The 21578-nt window shown below is 41.5% G+C and overlaps 1 protein-coding gene across 2 annotated transcripts in view; it reads right to left on the reverse strand.

Annotated features, from left to right (window-relative positions):
* LOC306905768 (CASK interacting protein 2) overlaps window positions 1-21578 on the reverse strand; it is a 53723-nt gene that overhangs the window by 13189 nt on the left and 18956 nt on the right. The window contains exons 8-20 of one of the 2 annotated variants that reach the window (XM_079476652.1): window positions 20562-20670; window positions 19545-19653; window positions 18677-18771; window positions 15886-16003; window positions 13195-13368; window positions 12220-12335; window positions 11235-11313; window positions 10056-10141; window positions 9694-9804; window positions 9473-9574; window positions 8717-8855; window positions 5261-6838; window positions 4541-4790 (exon numbers count right to left, since the gene is read on the reverse strand). In XM_079476652.1, the coding sequence (XP_079332778.1) occupies window positions 4541-4790; window positions 5261-6838; window positions 8717-8855; window positions 9473-9574; window positions 9694-9804; window positions 10056-10141; window positions 11235-11313; window positions 12220-12335; window positions 13195-13368; window positions 15886-16003; window positions 18677-18771; window positions 19545-19653; window positions 20562-20670 (3066 nt within the window). Of the gene's footprint in view, window positions 1-4540; window positions 4791-5260; window positions 6839-8716; window positions 8856-9472; window positions 9575-9693; window positions 9805-10055; window positions 10142-11234; window positions 11314-12219; window positions 12339-13194; window positions 13369-15885; window positions 16004-18676; window positions 18772-19544; window positions 19654-20561; window positions 20671-21578 lie in introns of both variants that reach the window. The other variant, XM_079476651.1, reaches the window with a different exon arrangement.

Raw genomic sequence — 21578 nt, forward strand, 5'->3', positions numbered from 1 at the left:
AAGGTTACCAGGTCTAGACAAAGATTTGAATGACCAAACTGACGCCCTCGCCAAAACGGGCGCACTACACGGCGACACGTGGGAACCCCCAAACCCCACACCCGGTCCTGACGTTGCAGTGCTAACCCGCAGCAAGCGACCGGCACCGGCCACGATGCCCGCCCCGCAGCCGCTATCGCTAACTCCGCAGATTTCCAACAACGACATTGCGGACATGCAAGCCTCTGACACTGCAATAAAGACAATTCTTGACCACCTCTCTGACCCCTCCAACCACCCTATCACGGACACTGAGCTCGCTGATGACTCGGGCCTCAGACATCTACATAATTCCAGACACATGCTGCGAATACGAGACGACATTCTGTGGTTTGCACCCGATGACAGCACTTCACCTCGGCTTGTGATACCTCGGTCGCACAGGGGGGTAATGTTAATGTACGCCCACGACACACCATGTGCTGGACACCATGGCACCAGAGCCACGTATGACACACTGAAACAGGTGGCATACTGGCCCGGGATTCAGCAAGATGTGGCAGAATATGTCAGAGAGTGTCTGGTTTGCTGCCAGTTTCAACCAGCGAACCCGAACCACAGAGCACCACTGCAACGCCGAGGAACAACTTTCCCATGGTCAGATCTACAAATCGATTGGGTGGGACCCCTGCCCAGATCAACGAGAGGCAACAAGTACTTTCTCACGGTAGTGTGCCAGTTTACCAAGTGGGTAGAGTGTCTGCCAGCACCCAACGACACTGCCCAGACCACGGCATACCTCCTGATGAACCACATCTTCTCGCGGTTCGGATTGCCACTGAGAGTCAACTCGGACAGAGGCACCCACTTCACTGCCGAGATCATGCAACAGATCTGGAAATGTCTAGGGATACAGGCTAAACTGCACATCAGCCACCACCCCATCTCTTCCGGACAGGTCGAGAGATCGAATCGAACGGTGGTCGCCATGCTGAAAAAGATGCGACTGTGGATCATGCTCCTGTGCCTCCAGACAATCCGAGGCCAGCCGCCACCAGACATCATCACACCAGGTCCGGCCTCGGGCATCGTATTGAGAGAGCAACCCGGACTCCTGATCACAAATTGTCGAACACACACCCAGAAGGTGTACGTCCGACTCGACCCCCGCAACGTCTACAGAGCACACTACCCCCGCGCAATGACCCAGTACTGCTGGGCGGGTGCTCACTGGACAGAGGAATCTCTCCTCCACGCAGAGGCCGATGTCAAGCACATGCTCAGCCAACTAGAGAAGATGACCGTCACCCAAGCTGAGTTAAGTGGACACAACCGCCGCTCCAAACGGTTCCTTGGAGCATTGCTAGGAGCCGCCGCCGCCGTCGGAACTCTGTTCAACATTGGCATGTCCAGTATCAACGCGGTAAATATCGACATATGGCCGAAATCCAAACCGAGCTTCCACAACTTAAAGAGCAACTCACCACACAGAGTGCAGCTTTACAAACCATCGGCAAGACGTTGAGAGGAACGGTGGTAATTCTGAACACCCACAGTGTCCTGTTGAACCAGACCATGAACTCCATGAAACAGCTGGTCACTGTCTTCCAGAATGACTTTGCCCAAACTCAGCTGGTCACCGCCTTAATGACTGACATGCTACGGGAAGTAAGCTCCTCCATCGATAGCTTAGCCATGGGTAGAATCCCACCATACCTGATACCCCTAAGCCTCGTACAAAACGTGCTGGCATCCGCTATCAACGCACCCACAGACCCTCTGCAACTGCACCTGGCCTACTCTCTGGGAAGCGCCATTCCCCTTTACGTGGACCCCGAGCAGAAGGAGATGGGTTTCCTCCTTAACCTACCCATCAACGAGTCAAGCCGAATCTACCGACTCAAAGACATTATCAATGTGGGTTTTTGGAAAGGTAACACTCACCTCAAAGTGCGTACTCCCCAGGTGGTCGCGTACCATGACAGTGATACACAGCTGTACCTAGCCCCGAACCTGCACATGTGCACCCTGACTAAAGACATTCATCATCTCTGCCCAAGCAAACCTTTCCTCAGAGACAACACCGAGGGAATCTGCGGTTTGCAACCTATGATCAGTGATACCCGCTGCCCTACCGACGCCACGCCTCGTACCCAAGTCACCGAGACGCAAGCAGAAATCGTAGGTGACAGGTGGCTCGTCAACACTCCAGTGCGTACCGCTATGCTGATTTATGACCAGCACGACACTGCGACCCGTATCAACCTGCTGGACCAAAGCATGTGGGTCCAGGTCCCGCGAGGGGCCATCCTCCACCTGGACGATTTGGCTCTGTACCACCTTCTGAGCGAAGAGTATCAGTCAGAAATAGAAATCCCTGCCTTTTTCAAAGACTACAATTTCACCCTCGCTCCGGAATTAGAACTGTGGATTGAGAAAGGGGGGCCTCAACTCATTGACATTGCTCCCCTCGACACAGCCCTCCAAGCAGTGTCTCGAATGCCGATCCTGAACCCCTCGCCTGTTGTCCAAACCTGGACCGCAGCTGACACTGCGCTATGTATCTCCATGATCTTCGGCAACGCCCTAACCCTGGGCCTAGCTTTTGTCCTGTACAGGAAATACAACGACATAAGAATCTCCACCGCCAAGCTCACAACGGCCGTGTCTGGGGGTCTCCGATGGAAACCTCGGAGGGAGGATACCACCCCCGAAGCAGATGCGAATCTCATCGAGCTGGCTCCTCAGGTGTAACAACCACCTGCTGCCCTACCGCCCGACTCACCTACCATCCAATCATTGTGGGAGGGGGTTGTCCGATAATGTCCCCAGGACATCATCGAACAAAAAGGGGGACTGTAACACTAATGAGGATGGTAGGCCATCTGGCAGGCACGTTGTCAGATCAAGCTAAACACAGCCCTGTTGTTCACACCAGCATACCAACATAAGTTATCCTGAAGACGCCACCCTGTCTGCGGCAGAACAGATTAATTAGTCAGTTTATTGCCCTCCAGGAGATCCGCGTGACTTTTATTGCCTCCAAATGGCGAGGTCAGATGATCTCCGCACTTCGCACACACATGACCCCCCAAACACACCAAAGAATTCACGAGGATGACCATATAAGGGCTTCATTGACAACAACTAGCTGAAACTGTATTAAATGTATATGTTTATTGATTCAATGTTTTCAAATGCTATACATAAAACAGCCACGACGTTAACTGTATGTTCAATGAACCCTGTATGCCGGTAACGGTAATAATTGTACATCTATGCATTCCTGAGGCACAGAATCATATTGTTTGGTACCTCTGTAACCACAAAAATGTGAATATATCGAATTTCGTTTAGAGATTACCACACGATGCAATGGTACGGAAGTACCAGCTATCAAAGAATGAATGCCCTTTTTCGCTACCCCCATTAGATTAGCCAGGAGGAGGGAGTCCGCGAAACAAAGAGAATTCTTCCCGCCTCGATCTCTTATATCCGATTGGGCCATCGTAAAAGAGAGGTATAGCCGATCTTGTCTATAAAATCAGATGCCTAACGTTAATCGTGGCATTCCGCCAAAAGAGAAACAACGCCAACTTCCGAGAACATCTCCGGAGACCTCCGACCAAACCTTTCTGCAAGAAGTTTTCGCTGCTTTCCTGTAACTTTCGTTTCATTGATAACTTCTTTTATTTGGTCATTTGAGTTTGACTAAGTTCTGTATAACCGCGAGCAAGAACGGACTTCCATCGCTTAGCAACCGCAACCTTGTTGGACGCAGCCTGGAGCCACACCCCACAGGCCCCGGAAAGGACTATTGAACACCGCAGAACATCTTACCCGAAGTACACACACACGCACGAAGCAGCACAAAGCAAGTATCTTCCTTTTACAATCAAACTGCATTTAAAGGTCGTCTAATTGCTCCCTTTCGGGATAATTTAAGCTGTTTGAGGTCTCTTGAAAGGAACGGAGTGAAACGTTGTGTCTCTCTCTTTTCTCTCTCTTTCCTGTTACTCTGACTAAATAATTGTGTCTTTGTGCCTTAATTGTTTTGTTTTATTATACGTATATGTCTGTGCATATTTACTCTGTGTGAAATCGTAGTGTTATAACCTTAGTTGTGTTTATTAAAATCCCCAAAAGTACATTTGAACTGAATCTGTTATTTGCACCACATGCTCGAAGTCAATGAAACTAAGATATTAACGTTACCTACGCTTTAGTGTATTACTATTTCAGTGATATAAACAGTACGAACCTAGGAAGTATTCATTTGTCCTGATCAGAAAATTAAGACTATTTTAGACGTTCGTAAGGCAGTAATCCCTTATTGAGAATTGAGTGAGAAGTTATGACTATAGTTTGCAGGACAAACGAAATAATCATATAACTTAAACAATTCTATAAGAGGTTACTTGTACCAAATTAAACATTTTTCCTTATCGGGAAAATTGATATTTAATATGAACGACCAGCAGATTATATTCATAAACCAATGAATATTCAATCCATTTGAGTTTGATTTTTCCCCAAGACCCATTGTCGCTACATGTATAACCTGTCTCTTGGATCCTCCTGAGCCAATTTCCTTTCCACAACTTTAAGCGCCGCCTCCAGGGATGTGCTGGTTTGCTCTAGACGTTTATGTAGCAGCTCATCCTGGACGTCCGACACGGCCTGTGGTTTCCCAGCCAGCACAGACTGATTTTGATGCCCTTTGTTTAAGGGACATCGAACAGGAGAACTGCATGGAGGTGAAACGGCGAAGGCCACACTCCGTGCGACACAGACTGTCACTCCTGAAGAACCTATAATGGTGACAGTCAACAAGATAGACAGGTAACATAATATAAAACATACGTTGAGGGAATTTTAAGTGATAGTGAAGAAAATGTTGTCATCATTTATGCACCGTTTTGTCATTTCCAACCTGTATGACATTCTTTCGCAGAACACAAAGTACGTTATTTTGGAGAATGTTCTTTTTGGGGTGAAATATCCCTTTAAACATCAATGGAGAAGCATGGCTGAAAGTTGAAAAAGCTTTCTTTATTTACTCTTATTCAGAATAAAATGAAAATTTTTGCAGAATGTAACCAAACAACCTTGACCCCTTTGACGTCCATTATATGAATACAACCACTTAGACATTTCTCAAAATATCTTTGCGTTTCACGCATCAAAGAGTCATATACAGGTTTTGAACAACATGGGTGTGAATAAGTCATGTCAGATGTATGTATGCTGTATGCTGTATGCTGTATGCTAAATGCCGTACCTGAGGTTGCTGAAGCAGAATGGCGTGTGGGTTTAGAAGGAGTTGGAGGTTTATGCTGAGAGCCCGGTTTGGGAGATAGACTCGGTGTGTATGGATTATTAGTCAATCCGCCATTATGCATGCGCTGCGAGACCATCTCGATCTCAGCGGCGGTCACGTTTACTGCACGCATGCTTGCGCCTTGACCCTTGATCTGTAGTTCTTTTGGCTTGTGTCTCCTTTTGACAGTGTCTGATTCTTTTAAGTCAAACTCCGGCAACTCTAAGGGTGATTTGATAGGCTGTGCTGGCCTTACAAATTCCACACCAGTCTCAGACACAGTCTTCCTGGTTGATATTTTGGTCCTTTGTTTGATGGTCACTTTGCCTTCTTCAGCGAAAGGTATGCTCTCCTGTGAGCTTCCTGTTGAAGATTGTGAACCTGTTTGTTTGTAATTCCTCAAAGGTTCCTTATTTTCTGCTTCGTTAACTGAAGATTCAATGACTGTTTTCCTACGGTTCCCCAAATCTTTTGGTGTGGTGGCTGGTGAGACTGCTCTAAACAAAGGGCTGTTGCATGCCTTACTGGGGCTCCCTGCTTTGTTCTCCAATCGAGCCGCAATGCTTCTAACGCTTCCCTTACTTTCCATTTCAACCCCACTTGTACTGACCCCACTCGGAGCAGAACTCAGTCGCTTCGGAGGGGGAGGTGGAGGACCCTTCCTCTTGGCACGTATGGCAAAGGAATGACTGCGGGCTACCTGACCGGTCTGGCTACGCCCAGGCTTACGAGTGAGTGTGGCGTACGATGACAGATTTGCAGACACCGTAGGTGTAGATATATCACCATCTTCATTCTCTCCATCTGAAAGTGCATAGCGTGAAAGACTCTGGCTTCGCTTTTTGGACCGGGATGCCTCTCCGTTCGGCTGTAGAGCACTAACCGGAACTGGGCATCCCACGTTGTTGTTTGGATGCTTTAGGTAGCTGAAACCTCTTTGGAGAGGCGATCCGTGCGGTGAGACGAGATGCGGTTTTGACGGAGACAAAACTGGTTTGGGCTTGCTCACAACAGGTGGGTATACAAAACATGCTGCTTTACTTGCGATTACAGGCAGTGTCCTCGCCGGCAACACCGGTGTCATTTTAACAGGGGATATCTGGCTTCCATCCAGCTCCTTACTGTGGCTGCTGTCTATACTTCCCAAGCTCTCCTGTGATCGACTGTGAGGTGTAACAGATGTCATCGGACGTTCCTGTGACCGTCCAGAACCCCCCGATCGTGTGCCGATGCTCTCTTGACTGAGACGCATGGATGCTCCACCCACGCTACAGAAACCATCCTGGCCACCGGCGTACCCGGTCCGGGCCATGGCGTTCTGCAGCTCGACGCTCAGCTCGCTGTCCTGAAAGGTGAGCATCTTTGGCGACAGAGGGGATGAAGGACAGTCCGGGTTCTCGTGGTGCTCGATGGCCACCAGCTCGAGAGCAGGGGGAGCTCTCCTGTGCTGCAGCATTGCTTGACCTTCAACCTGGTTCTTACGAGCCTTCTGCACATCACTGAGCTTCTTCACAGCGAGCATCAGCTTCTTCTGATGGCCTGTGGGTAAACAGTATACTATCAAAAAACAGAATAAATACATGAGGAGGTTTTCCCGAAAATCTCACACCCCCTGCTGTGGGAATGCTTTTTTCGTTGGTATTTCTATATACATTATTACGCAACGTTGCTGCTTTTGCGGAAGAAAATGTGGTGGTTTTAGGACAAATAACAAAGACAGCAAAGTTGCTAGATGCATTAAATGTGAACTTAGAATAACCTTCTTCTTTGTTTGTTGTAGGTAGAATTGGTAACACATTATATTCATTCATTCATTTTCTACCGCTTATCCGGGGCCGGGTCGCGGGGGCAGCAGTCTAAGCAGAGATGCCCAGACATCCCTCACCCTAGACACTTCCTCCAGCTCTTCCGGGGGGACACCGAGGCGTTCCCAGGCCAGCCGGGAGACATAGTCCCACCAGCGTGTCCTAGGTCTTCCTCGGGGTCTCCTCCCGGTCGGACGGGCCCGGAGCACCTTCCGGGGAAGGCGTCCCGTAGGCATCCGTAACAGATGCCCAAGCCACCTCAGCTGACCCCTCTCAATGTGGAGGAGCAGCGGCTCTACTCCGAGCTCATCCCGGGTGACCGAGCTTCTCACCCTATCTCTAAGGGATCGCCCAGCCACCCTGCGGAGGAAGCTCATTTCAGCCGCCTGTATCCGGGATCTTGTCCTTTCGGTCATGACCCAAAGCTCGTGACCATAGGTGAGAGTAGGAACGTAGATTGACCGGGGACGGACCGGTACATCGACCGCATTACTGCAGAAGCTGCACCGATCCGTCTGTCAATCTCCCGTTCCATCCTTCCCTCACTCGTGAACAAGACACCGAGATACTTAAACTCCTCCACTTGAGGAAGGAACTCTCCTCCAACCTGACCTTATATTATATTTTTATTTTATTCAAGAGTGAAATCTTATCTTTGAGGAATAGCCCTGTTTACAGCATGTGCTGGTTATATAGGTTTTGAAGCATGGTAGCTGGTTTGTGCTGGTCAGAGCTGGTCATGTGCTTGCTGGTCCTTGGCTTATGCTCAGCCAGCTCAGGACCAACCTAAACCAGCAAAAGTCCCATGCTTCAAAACCTACCTAACCAGCATATGGTTTTTCAATAGGGAGATGAGAGTAATATATGGAATAAAAGTTACTTCCCAATAACATTGTTAATTATTTTGTAAAATTAACAAAATTTGTCAATAACATCACATTTATTTACATTTACATTTATTCATTTGGCAGACGCTTTTATCCAAAGCGACTTACAAGTAGTTTATATACAGTGGCACATTACTGCAGAGCAATCAGGGGTAAGGTGCCTTGCTCAAGGGCACTTCAGTCATGACCTGCTGGTACTGAGATTTGAACCAGCAACCTTCTGATCACAAGCCCAATGCTCTAACCCCCCAGGCTACAAATGACATCACATCGAGAGAGTACAGTGGGGTCCAAGTGATTTTGACTATATAGACGGTTTCATCAGACACACACGCATTGCCGAAGTTAACTTCGGGTCTGTGTTTGTTGATCAGCCTGGCTAGTGGCTAATATTATAATAATTTATATTTTATTTATATTAAATATTAATACATTTTTTATAATTTAATTTATTGAATAAACAAATTGTTAAATGTGTCGTATAACCCAAAATAATACTGGCTAGACATATTTTTTACTTGCTAGCTAATGTAATTTACTTGTTATTTATTTTGCTAGTTATCAGAAATAATCTTCAGGGACTCTATTTTTCGCGGATGTGTATGGGAAGCGTGCATGCACAATAACATTTGTTTATGTTGTTGCTTTAAAACCATCTATATAGTGTAGTATCTGGATTGGTCCACAATCAATCAACAGTATATGTTGTGGACAGGTCCATTTACCCAGTTTAGTGATGCCAATTTCCTGCAGATCCTCCCATGTGATATCCTGCACTATGCTGATGGAGTCATACCCATTCTCTGCCAGGTTTTTCTGGTATTGTGGCAGCCCGATAGCACTGAGCCATTTGCCAATATCAGTCTGCAACAAAGAAACAAGTACAATGGAACTGGTATATACAGTCTATACCGTTCTCTATTCATTTATTCCCTCGTTCATGCTGCCATTACATTTTATAACCTGGAGCATATACAGCCGCAGAAGAACATTAGGAGACCGTTTTTCCATTATTTTCAGTTCTTCCGAATTTACTATTTTATAGCTTTGGGTAAAATGATCATTTTTGTTTCATTTTGTGAACTACTAACAATATTTCTCCCAAATTTCAAATAAAAAGATTGTTTAAATTTGCACTTTTTTGCAGAAAATTTAAACTGGAGAAACAAGTCAAAATAACAGAATTATTTTTTCACAGTTTTGAGGTGTCTTGTCATGCTGTCAGTCTTTCACATTGCTGTGGGATTTATGTCACTCCTGAAGTTTGATTTTCAACAGACACTGAACTGAAATGGCCACAATACATAAGAAAATGCTGATCAAATGACACTTTTAAATTGTCTCTTTTTTTCCGCTGCTGTATATGAATGCATTTATTCTATATACAATAATACTATAATATGTGTACACATCCTTGTCTACAAGGTATACCAAAAATATTTCATTTTAAAAAATGAAAGCCTCATAAAGCGAATATTTACTGGAATATAATCCGGCAACCACTCTGGAATGTTCAAGTTGCTGATCTCCATCGAGATCTTCTTGCGATGACCTGGCTTTGTAACACCAATAGCAGTGAGATCCTAAAACCCCAAAGAGAAATATTTATAGAGTTCAAACATGTCTAAAAACTGATTAAAATGTATAGGATACAGCAGTTAACACCAGCCTTTGTACGACACTATACAGAGAGTCAGCTCACCTCAGGGGTCATTCTGCTCATTGTGGGCACATCATATCCAGCCGTGAGGAAATTAGATGTGTACTGCTCCAGCTGAAACTCACTCAGCCACTGATAAATAGCCTCAGCATCCTTGAGAGATTATTGAGAGTTTAGCATTGAGAAGTTTAAAGAAAACATGGTTGCAAGGCCACAAATCAATTGATTCTAGATAGTAAGAAAAAACGTAATACGGTGAATATGAAAAAGTAAACATTGTATTGTGGGGTATGTTTTATTCGTGCAAAACATTTGCGTGAAATGCACCATATACATACAGTGCTGGCAATACGCAGCAATAGCTGTATGGTAGTCTACTATTCTGAACAAAGTCCTGATCTCACCCGGCCATCCAGTAGCTGTTGTGGATGAATGACATGTTGCTCTTCGGTTCTGGAGCCGCTCAGAAGCACCCTACGTCCAAGAGCACCTGAAGTACACATGCATAAACGGATCTTTTGGTCAGGCTGCAGTTAACAGTATAGAGGCACAGTGCAGTCATGCATACTATTTTAATGTGTTTACAAGTTAACACACCAGTGAGCTGATGTACTACATGTTTCAGCAGAATTACATAAAAATGTTCTCCTGTTACCCCAGGAACTCATCGCACAAGAATTCCTCAATCACTGACATATGGAGAAGAGAAGTTAAGCAGCTTTGATAAGTGATTGTATAAGAATGTGCCCATGTGTATGAGACAACAAAAATACTTCACTACTCGGTCCGTCTCTTAAGTACAGCCGACAACAAATCCAAAAATACAAATGTACACGAACATAGATATATGATATAATTCTACATCACACGAATCTATAAAAAGCAATTAGGTCTTTAAGAAACTATAAAGCTTCACAAATATGTTCCTATATGAACATGACTCCACTTAACTTACCTTCATAAAATGTGACAATGTTTAAAGAGTCTCATGATTATCTTCATTAACCCAGCGACCCTACACACACCCCATTGTGTCCATGACATTTATATGCAACTTTTATCCGTAACTTTGCCTGCCTGTCTCGATCACTGAGATCCTTCCACTGAAATCTGACAATGGACAGTATCTCTATTTAAAAATTAGAAGATATTTGAATTTATCAAAAGTTGTATATATTTTAAAGCTGCTCTCCTTCTGAATCCTGGCATCGCCATATTTCATGATTTTTATTTGCCATAAATCATTATTTATAGTCACCCTTTACGTTTGTCACTGGTTCTTGAAAATATCTAACTCATAAATAGTGTGAAAAAGTGCTTGTCAACTTTGACAACACAGTATTTAATCATTTAAGAAGTACAGTTATTTTCCATTTCCTGCGCATTTGGACATTCAAGGTTTCGGAAGGGCAGCGACGATTATATATTTTAAGTTGTTGAACTGAACTCAGTCGTTTATTTGGTTTTAAAGACTTTTACATTTACATGAATGCAAACTCTGAGCATGTGTAACATCAAAAGCCTGTTTCTAACCTTCTTAATGAACAACAGCTAAAAAAGACAGCAACAGCTATTGTGCTAACCTGAATGAAGGTTTGCCTGTTTTGTGGGATCAGGTGGCTGAGAGCACAGTTCTATCACTTCACCAGCAGAGGGAGGCAGCTGCAAACAGAAAAAACATGCACACTACAGAGACTCGTGTATATTAAAAGGATACTTCACCCAAAAATGAAAATTCTGTCATCATTTACTCACTTTCAAGTTGTTCCAAAACTAAATTAATGATACATTTCTTTGTTCTGATGAACACAGAGTAAGATATTTGGAAGAATTCTTATAACCAGAAAGACTTAGCCCCCCATTGACTACCATGGTAGGAAAAGATACAATGGTAGTCAAAAGTGCCCCAGAACTGTTTGCTGTCCTACGTTCTTCAAAATGTCTTATTTTGTGCTCTATTTTCCTTCTATGGGAGTCAATGGGGGCAAGATCTGCTTTGGTTCCAAAATTACATAACTCAGTTTTTAAAGATTTTCAGAAATCATGTTATTAGGTTTTAATGTTTTTATTGTGTTTTATTGTGTACGATTTTTGGGATATTATGGCTTAAATCAAAACAAACCAACTGCGGTTTGATTTATATTAATTGAATGCACAAATAAAAAAAATGGATATTGAAATTATCTCAATTTGGAACCAAACTCTTCAAGCATTCTTCAATTCTTCATTCTTCAAACACTATATTTTCCTGTGTTCCTGTAGACAGATTTGGAACAACTCGAATGTGAGTAAATGATGACAGAATTTTCATTGTTGGTGAAGAATCCCTTTAAAAGGTTATAATACAGAAACTTTAAGGACTGGGGTATTTTTATGTCAGTAATACCAAAATCATGGTACTGTTTAAAGACACCCTGGCAAAACTCCTTATTGTCTGTACTATTGTCTTGCACTATTGTTTTTGCAATGTACTTTAATTTACGTCCAAAAATCCTATGGTACTATGATGATGAATGTCCAAAAAGTGCAATGGTTATGTTTGGTACTTCATTGTAAACTGAAGCCCACCTTTGTTGTGTCTTGGACAGCAGCAGGTGACTGATGCGGTCCTTCTGAGCTCTGTCCACTGCCGGCACTGCGACTGCTGCCCATGCTCCCTGAACTCCCAACACTGTTTCTGTCTCCTGCTAACAGAGAAAGATTTGGTGAGATCTCATAAAATTCTGTTGCTTTAGATGGCAACCCTGCAATAAACAACAGCTTGCTATCAAATTCGAACTTAAATAGGTAACACGCACAACTGCATGAACTCCAGAAAAGTCTCTGCAGATATGTGGAGGAAGGTAGAGGAACACAAAGGAACGTTGAGGGGGACTTGGGTTTGAATTTAGGGACACAAAATGGTGATCTGGTTGCAGGCATACAAACAAGCAAAGGACAGTCTCAGGTGACAGGAACCTATGAAACCTCATTTAAGACCAAAGGCTCCTGTCACTGGTATTTTGGACCTGTGGAAGTTCACTGGAATGAGACCACGGATTGGGAGGATACTGGAGACAAACAGGGGCCTCTGGGAACAGGCAACTCTTACCATTGAAAAAGGTTCTGAGGACCCAAATATCCTCTGACTCTCTTGGACTAGCTGGACTGTCGGGAAACGGACCTAGCAAACACAAACACTTTGAAGGGCAGGAGGGGGGAATTCTGGGAGTTTAGGGATCTTAAATAACTTATGGGTTTTATATCAGAGATCATGGGGTTGGATTCATCACTGGGAAGTGCTTGTTTCAAACAGTGTTTCTCAAACTTCTCCAAGAATAACTTAAAATGATAGTAAATTACAATAAATGTCTAATATTGTACGTTTTCTCTCCAGTTTGAGAACCACTAGTCTAAACAGACAACTATTACAGTATATAATTTTCTTGGTGGCCATGATGGTTTAAAGAAGAGTTTAAATTGCATAACTAGTCCACATGTGAACGGTCTAGGAGGGAGGAAGGCTGTGTGTTCTTTAATACATGTCTATGAGTGTCACGCTACCTGTGTTCTGCTGATCCAGCCCATTCTGGTGAGTCAGGACAGGCCGGGTGGATGAGTAAAGGGTGTAGGTGTCATCAGTGTAAGGGGTGTGATGAGTACTGTGTGGGGGCAGAGCCCTGGATAGAATGTGATGCCTCTGGATGGGTAGTGAAGCCTGACGGGAGAGAGCGCCCCCTATAGATACAACATGGAAACACTTAAAATGTCACATTTTGTAACATGGTTGTCTCGCTCTCAAATGTATTGTGTGCGGCTTCAGAATGGGTAATAAAATAATGTCTTCCTGGACTAAAAACTTACAACATCTGTTCAGTGCAATATTTGTTGACAATGCATGTTACCAACATTCTTCAAAATACATATTTTTTGAGTTCTGCAGTAGAAAGACGTACAGGTTTTGAATGCAGTTTGAGTGAACTATCCTTCTGGGTCTTTAACATTGAACATACAGAAAGTAACACAGTTCACCTTTAAATTACATGAAAACACTAGAACACATTAAAAATAATGTGAAAGACAACGATGGTGGAAAAAGACATAATAAAAATTCCTTTGATAAAAATGAAGTGGATCCAGATAACTTGGATTGGAGTGTTTTCCTCCAGCACATTGAGAGACAGTACGCATATACTGTAAATCTGGAACTGAAGGCACTGGTGCCTTTGCCCTCTTCGTCATCATCTCTTCAGCAGTATTGAGGCAGAAGCTTTACAGTGAAGGCTTATTTCATGTGAACAGCAGAATGTTGACGCTGTGACATGGCAGAATGCTGAGTCTGTCGCTGCGCTCTCTCGCTCTCTCGAACTGAACAAAACAAACCCATTTCAGGAAAAGATTTTCTGCTCAAACTCCAGCAATCGAAGGCTGGCTCCTTCTTCACAGAGGCACAGGGGTTTAAAGCTGAGCCGGCTGTCCCCAATATGTTCTTGTTAATCTCATTAGCATGTGAGGCGCTTTTCTTAATGGACTATATGTCCACAGATCTAAAAGAATCTTCTGTATTAAGAGAATTGCACTTTTTGGATGCACACACACATATATATACAAACATACATGTACATACTGTAAACACAGTGTATATGAAGAGTTTGGTTCCTAAATGAGATAACTCCGTTAATAATATTTTCTAAAATCATGTTTTTATTATGTTATCATGTGTTTGTTGTGTTTTATTGTGTTAGTTGGCTGTATTTTTTGAGTTATTGTGGCTTAAATCAAAACAAACCAACTGCAGTTTTCTCATTTTGGAACCAAACTCTTCACATACACACAAACACACATATACTACATATATACATACATGCATATAAATAATGTATATACAGTCGTTATACACAGTATATATATTTATATATATACATATATATATATAGACACACACACATATGGGTCAAAGACATTGAGGTGTCCCATCAAAATAAATTTACAAAAGTAATTTTATGCCCATAGAAAGCACATTAAATGTAAGTAAAATGTCTACTTTATGGTTTCAACTGTTTGGGGAATAAATTGTCAAAATATGGTTGAAATTATGTTACATTGTCATTCAGTGTAACACAATATTTGTGTACTACAAATTCAGACCACATGCTTATTCTGACTTGTGTTATAAGAATAAGGGAGCATATGACATTTTATTGTGCTTAAAATGAGCAAAAAATGTGTATTGACAAATGGGCAAAGCCTATGATAGTGGAACATTTTAACAAAATGTAATATTACAACTACAGTAATTAGCATTTAGGGTGAAAGTAATAAGTCTTTTAATATGTCATAAATAGATTTTTGTTGTAAACCTGACAAGATATTTTAGTGGGTATCTTCTGTAACTCAGGGAAATGTATGATATTGTATGATCTTTTTTTAACAATTTAATGTCAGAATCGTGGTGTAGGGAGAGAACCCAATTGCAGGCAGACGCAGGGATGACGGGGTTAACAAGGAATTTAATATAAAAATAAACACAAAAAAAAAACCCACAAGGGGGTAAAACAAGACAAGGTAAATAATAATCAGGACATGGACTAACTAAACTAGGAAAAAACACTAAGGACAAGACTAGACTCACTCAAAATACAATGTACAAGAACTATCGACTGGGAACAGCATACACGGACAAGGTACAAAATACAGGGTACAGTATACAATGAAGGACAATGAACACGAGAATGTTTTATAGGGGAACAAACACAGGATAATTAACAAGGGGCAGGTGAAGGTAATGAGACACTCAGGGAAGGTTAACGAGGAAACGAGATGGCGGGAAACACTGACGAGACACGAGAAAGAACATGGCAAGTCTACATTTCATAACAAAGCCATGCCTTTCTCACACAAAACCTAAGGCTATGCCATGACTCCGCTGCAAGACCAAGAATAAACATGACATGATAGCGGAATCATGACATTTAAAGCAGTATTACACTTATTGTTTTATGTTTTTATTAAATGAAAAATAAAATAATTTTTACTATCAGCCTTAGAGTTTCAACCATAGTTTATTTATAGCAGTTATGTATTTATTTATAGTGTGTTATGTAATTTAAACAACATGCAGAACCTAGCTTTATCTTTGGTGTGAAATGTCTTAAAAGTAGTAAAGTTAGAATTAAATGATTCATTTTGCTGTGAAGCACAGCAGATGTTTGTATCGACCAGTTGTGCAATTGGAACAATAAAAAGTATATGTACCTGATCTGCGACTAATAACCTCCACGATGGACGGAGGGAAGAATCCCACACGATCAGTGCCCCTCTGACTGTCATGGATGTGCCCTTTCCAGCGTCCATCCATGTGCTGCTCTATGACCTTAAAAAGACCAATAACATGACACGATTACAAGGAAAAACACTTGGTAGAGATTGAATACTTGCAGATGTCAGCTTGAGCTAAAATATATATTTTTTTGATGTTTTTGATTAAAACCCTCTTTGTACCTTTGTACTCAAAGCCAAATGACCTCTGCGCAGTTTTAAATAACAAAGCCGGTTAACCTTTTTCCCCTAACCTCACGGCCTAGCATGTGATCCTTTCCTCATTTGGCTGCCCAACGTGGTACATAAAGTCAGTTGACATTCCACACATGGCAGAGAGAACCTGTGTAGTGTTGAAAGACAGCGTCGTTTCACTTGGGTATACGTCACGACATGGAAAAAAAGACAATTGCTACTTCCATTTCATGCCGACTTTAAAGTGTACATAGACGAACAATGTTAGCTGCTACAATACAAGACTTACCCGTATGTACTTTAATGTTTATTTTTGGAAGTTTCACAACACCCTTTCACTCTTTCCCCCATAATGCATACTGTACTGTATATGATTACTTTATATCGTCTATAATAATCTATTAATAGTACAGTTCCTGTTGGAAACCATAAATATGTATTTTACCAAACAATAGATTTGTAAGTTGTTTGCAAGAGATAGTTCACCCAAAAACATAAATGTTGTTACCATTTATTAAACAGTCATTCAAAATATGTTCAAGACCTTGTTTGCGTTGGAACACAAAATAAGATATTTTGAAAAATATGTCATTGATTTTGTTTCTATATATAGTCAATGGGGTCCAATGTTCTTTGGATACCAACATTTTTCAAAATATCTTCTTGTGAGTTCTGCAGAACAAAGTCAGACGGATTGGCAAGGACATGAGGATGAATAAATAATGACCGAATTTAAACTATCCCCTTAAAAAGGAAAATGTGACACTTTCCCTTGATCACTTTCCCTTGTGTTAATTTTGCTCTAAAACTGCTGGCAACTAGAAAGAATTAAAGGTTTGTTGGTCTCAGTAAAAAAACATTCACTCCTGGCTTTTAAACCTATTTCACCCAAAATAATGTTTCTGCAACATCTCACTTCCACAAAAGCACAGCAGTCTTTCAAGCCTGCAGAAATGCCAGCCTGGAGCTATCCAGACAGACAAGGTGTGAACAATGAGGCAGCATACACGTGTCGCTGGCCTCAGGCTTAAAGCTACGGCACAGGCACTGATGATAAACAAGCCTGTCAGTGAGGGGAGAAGCCTGTTCGGATGAAAAAAGAAACCAGGATGAACTCAAACGCACTACAACAACAAATAACACAAGCTACGCTTCTTTCATACGAATCAGACATCAAAGCCTGAGCGTCCAGAACCTGCTGTGGCATGCTGGACCGTAACTAAAGTGTTCTCTGTCGGGAACACAAAATTACCATCCTCACATCTTCATTCTGCTGCTGTTTCTTATGTTTAGAACATGATTTAATCAAAACATGACTGAGATTCATGTTTCAGATAGATTGGGAAAATAGAAATATATATATGGTGTTGTGTGTCTTATATTTTTTGTGCATATTTAAAGTGGGTTTAATGTTTTTTCATAGGTTTACCAAACAATAATTTTTTTTAAATACACAATGTCATAATATATGTATTTATTTCTCTTTAAGTCAAGTCAGCTTTATTTATATAGTGATTTTTTCAATTTTCATTGTTACAAAGCAGCTGTGCAAAAAAACATTGACTATAAGCAAAACGTATAAGGTTATGCAAGTCAAAACACAGGTCAAATATCAGACAGACTATAAATTCCTATATGCAGTGTTAATTAAATAAAACTATAAAATTCTAGCAGCGCCCCTGGCCAGGCAAACAGTATGCGAGGAACCCAAAACTCTGTTGGAGGAGAAAAGAGTTTCCCTACCTCAGAGGGAAACCAGGCCTAACCAGGGGATTCTAGTTCCCCTCTGGCAAAAGATGCAGCCTCTGCACAAGCCCGACAATGTTTGCACAACAAGGCAAAATAAAAAAAGAATTTGATTTTAAGATTATCATTAATAATTTTGTAGAGTGGCCCTGTCCTTTGTCCAGCTCTATCATCACAGCATTTGTCAGTTCTGGGCATGGACCCGCTCTAGTAACCTTGGAACGATGAGACAAGACTGGCTGAGAGTAGACTAATGTTCTGCACTCTTTGATGCAACAAATGCATCAGTTGTTATTGGAAGTGTTCCTGGTTCCGGTTGATCTAACTAGTGCAGCCTAAACCTTCGGAATATATATATTATGATAGTGTAGTGTATGCAGGATTAAAAAGATGCGTCTTTAGTCTAGATTTCTTTACTAAAGTAACTACTGCCCAACTGTGTGTAAAGCTGCTTTGCAACAATGCAAAATTGTGAAAAGCACTATATAGATATATCATTAGGCGCATACGTTTGTATCTGAGTATGTGCTATCCCTGTGATCAAATCCATGATCTTGGCATTGCTAGGTGCCAGGCTCTAACCACTGAGCTACAGGAAAGCAATATTTATTAGAGGAACATTTTTAAATCAGATCAAGGCAATGCCCAGGCACATTATACATCCATTATATAAGCTTATTACATAAAACTCACATTATTCAGGCATAATTATCAGTATCGAATTAGTACAGCTCTTGTGAGAAATCATGGGGAGTTTACTTGTAAAACAATTTTGCTTTAGGCCTACCATGATCACATCTCCCGCCCGGATGTTGAGTGCAGTGGGGTCGTGTAGATTCCAGTAGTCCTTCAGCGCTCTCACCTGCAAAGCTCCACTGGCCTCTAATATATACATAACCCAAAGAAATGCACACAGGGTATTAGAAAGAGAGCGAGAGAGAAAGTAGCCTTAAAAACATTCATTAATTTACCCCTGATATTACCTACAAATGTAAAAATATTGTTCCCTATGAGTGTCACTAATATCATCAAACTGTGGGGTCTTCATACTGTTCAGGGTAGGCTACACAAAATAATACTAAACAAAGCTAGTGGGGTTATAAAGAAGATTTCAGATGAAGAAAGGTAATATTTAAACACTCTACAGCACTCAGCACACCTCGTGAAAATTCTTCTAAACCCCCTCATCTTCAAACACGGCTCCTTACCAAAGCACACACTTCAAAGACAACAAGCTCCTGGATTACAGGAGGCATTGTAGAACAGTTTTATTAAAGACATACAGACGCACGCAATACTGCGCACCCAGAGGCGCACGTACACGCAAACAAAACTGAGATAAATCTCCAGGCATGGTTGTCATTGCTACCCCAGAGCAGTAATGTTATGAAACTCTATAACATGGAAACAAACAGGTTCACTCATACTGTATGTGCACACACCCACAGAGAATCGAAAACACAACACAATGCACACCTCTAAACATCTATTGTCTACATCAAGACAAAGATAACAGTACTGTACATCCTGACATCAAAAAAGGTAGTTCAATAGCGGAGATAAATAAAAGATGAAGACCAGAAAGAAAGAAGACCAAAACCAAGAGTAAAGAGAGACAAGGAGGTGGAAAACAAATATACTTTTATCTAAGTCACCTCTAAGGAGATGTTTAATTTCTTTGCTGGCGTGTGAAGTGGTGAACTGGTTCACAATGTCCAGAGCTGTTTGACTGTAGGTGTTTCTGATGTTCACATCAATTCCAGCCTGTTGGGTATAAGGTGAGATATTGGATTTAGATGACTCATTTAGAAATCTTCTATCACAAAAGTTATATATCACTGCGCTGTGATATAACTGTGACTATAATAAGGGCAGGAAATGAAGGGGACTTGGTTGAGACCAAGTCCGGGACGTGAACTTCAAGAGACAATGAAGTTTCAGTTTAAAACAAAGAATATCCGTCTTTTATGAACACATATAAGGATATTATATGCATTTAAGATTCAGACATACAGCATAGAATAGAATAACATTTCATTTAATCAGCATTTCTGGATGTATTGTGGCCTTTCCAGTCCATATGTGATAACCTAGATTTTTATCATTTTCGAACCTTTCCTAAATAAATGTATGAATATGACTGTTGTGCAGCTTAAAAGTGATTGTAAACTTGTTTTCTTTGCCGTATTAGAGGTCTGAAAAATGACAATACAGAGCTTTTCTGTTATTTTGACCTGTTTCTCCAATTTTCATTTTCTGGAAATAAATGCAAATAGAAACTATATTTTTATTAGAAATTTGGAAGACACACTGTTATGAGTTTACAGAATGAAACAAAATGTTAATTGTATCTATACAGTAAACAAATACCTATAAATAGTAGATTCATGAAAACTGAAAATGATTTTGAAATTCTCTTAATTTTTTTCTGCACCTGTATGGTCCCAACTACAAACCCCAATGAATCGCAGTCATTTTAGTTATAGACAGTACTGGAAATGGCTATGTTTTACAGTTTTGTTTCTTCGAAATAAATCACATTTAAGCTTTCTTTAAACTCTTCTGCATCAACTGAGTGTCTGCAGAGTGTGTCTTGTATAGACAAGAGAAGCTTTGCACATTTAATCATAGACTATTTATTTGCCTACTGTAAAGAACAATAATTTACTTACATCAAGCAATAATTTGACTACTTCCGTCTTCCCGTACAAGGCAGCCTCATGCAGAGCCGTACCAGATTTAGTGGTTCTGTTGATGTCAATCCCAGCCTTCAGCAGCAGTCTAAATGTGTGAGAGTCAACATATGAACCTCACTGTACATAATCCAGTAAACCTTCTGAAACATGATTAAGATTAAGTGTATGTTCAGATCAAATTAAACAAAACAAAAACACAACCTTGTAGTCAATTTCATTAAAAACAAGTTAACAAATCATTAGGCAAGCACAACAGTGTGTGTGAAGATAATTGCTTTAGTACCCAAACCATGAATTTTTGCTTTCGTTTACTTCGCTTATGCTTCCAGCAATAAAACTACCAACCAAAATCAACATCACAGACTGATGTTAGTGGGAACCCTTAAACTATTTGTTAATGGTAAGTTTCTAAGACCACCAGCCAAGTGGTAATGGCAAGAACACCAGCCAAGGGGTCAAAAACCACGGCAACACAAATGACCACTGCATCATAGTGCAATTTTACAAAACAAGTACAAATCTCTAAGATTATACATCCCAAAAATGCTTCATTTTCAACTAGATCTATTTAGTAGATGATAATTCAGTGTAGCTGTATTATTTCCATGCTCAAATCGTTCAGCAAACAGTATTGTGGTTGATAAAGATAGAGAGCAGTTGAATGCTTCATACTAACAAGCTTATAGTGGCCTTGTTCTACCTCTGTCCATCTTGTCTATGTTTACAAGCCGCATTCCACCCGGGTGGTAAAGTGCAGAGCTGCACTGAGAACTTCTTATATGGTTGCTGCTAAAGAAGCATGTCAAAGCAGCTGACTGGAGAGTGTAACCCTATTCGGTATCATTCCTGCATATGTTCACATAACAGACCTCTCGCTACAATCACGCAGGGGCAGGGCGGCACAGGTCAACACCCGCAAACGCACAGACGATTTGTCTTTAACTCATCTGTTTGAACTACACTCGTCTGTCCACACGCGCATTCTACGCCCTC

Source organism: Barbatula barbatula, assembly GCF_947034865.1.
Source record: "Barbatula barbatula genome assembly, chromosome: 16".
In the NCBI taxonomy this organism is placed as follows: domain Eukaryota; kingdom Metazoa; phylum Chordata; class Actinopteri; order Cypriniformes; family Nemacheilidae; genus Barbatula; species Barbatula barbatula.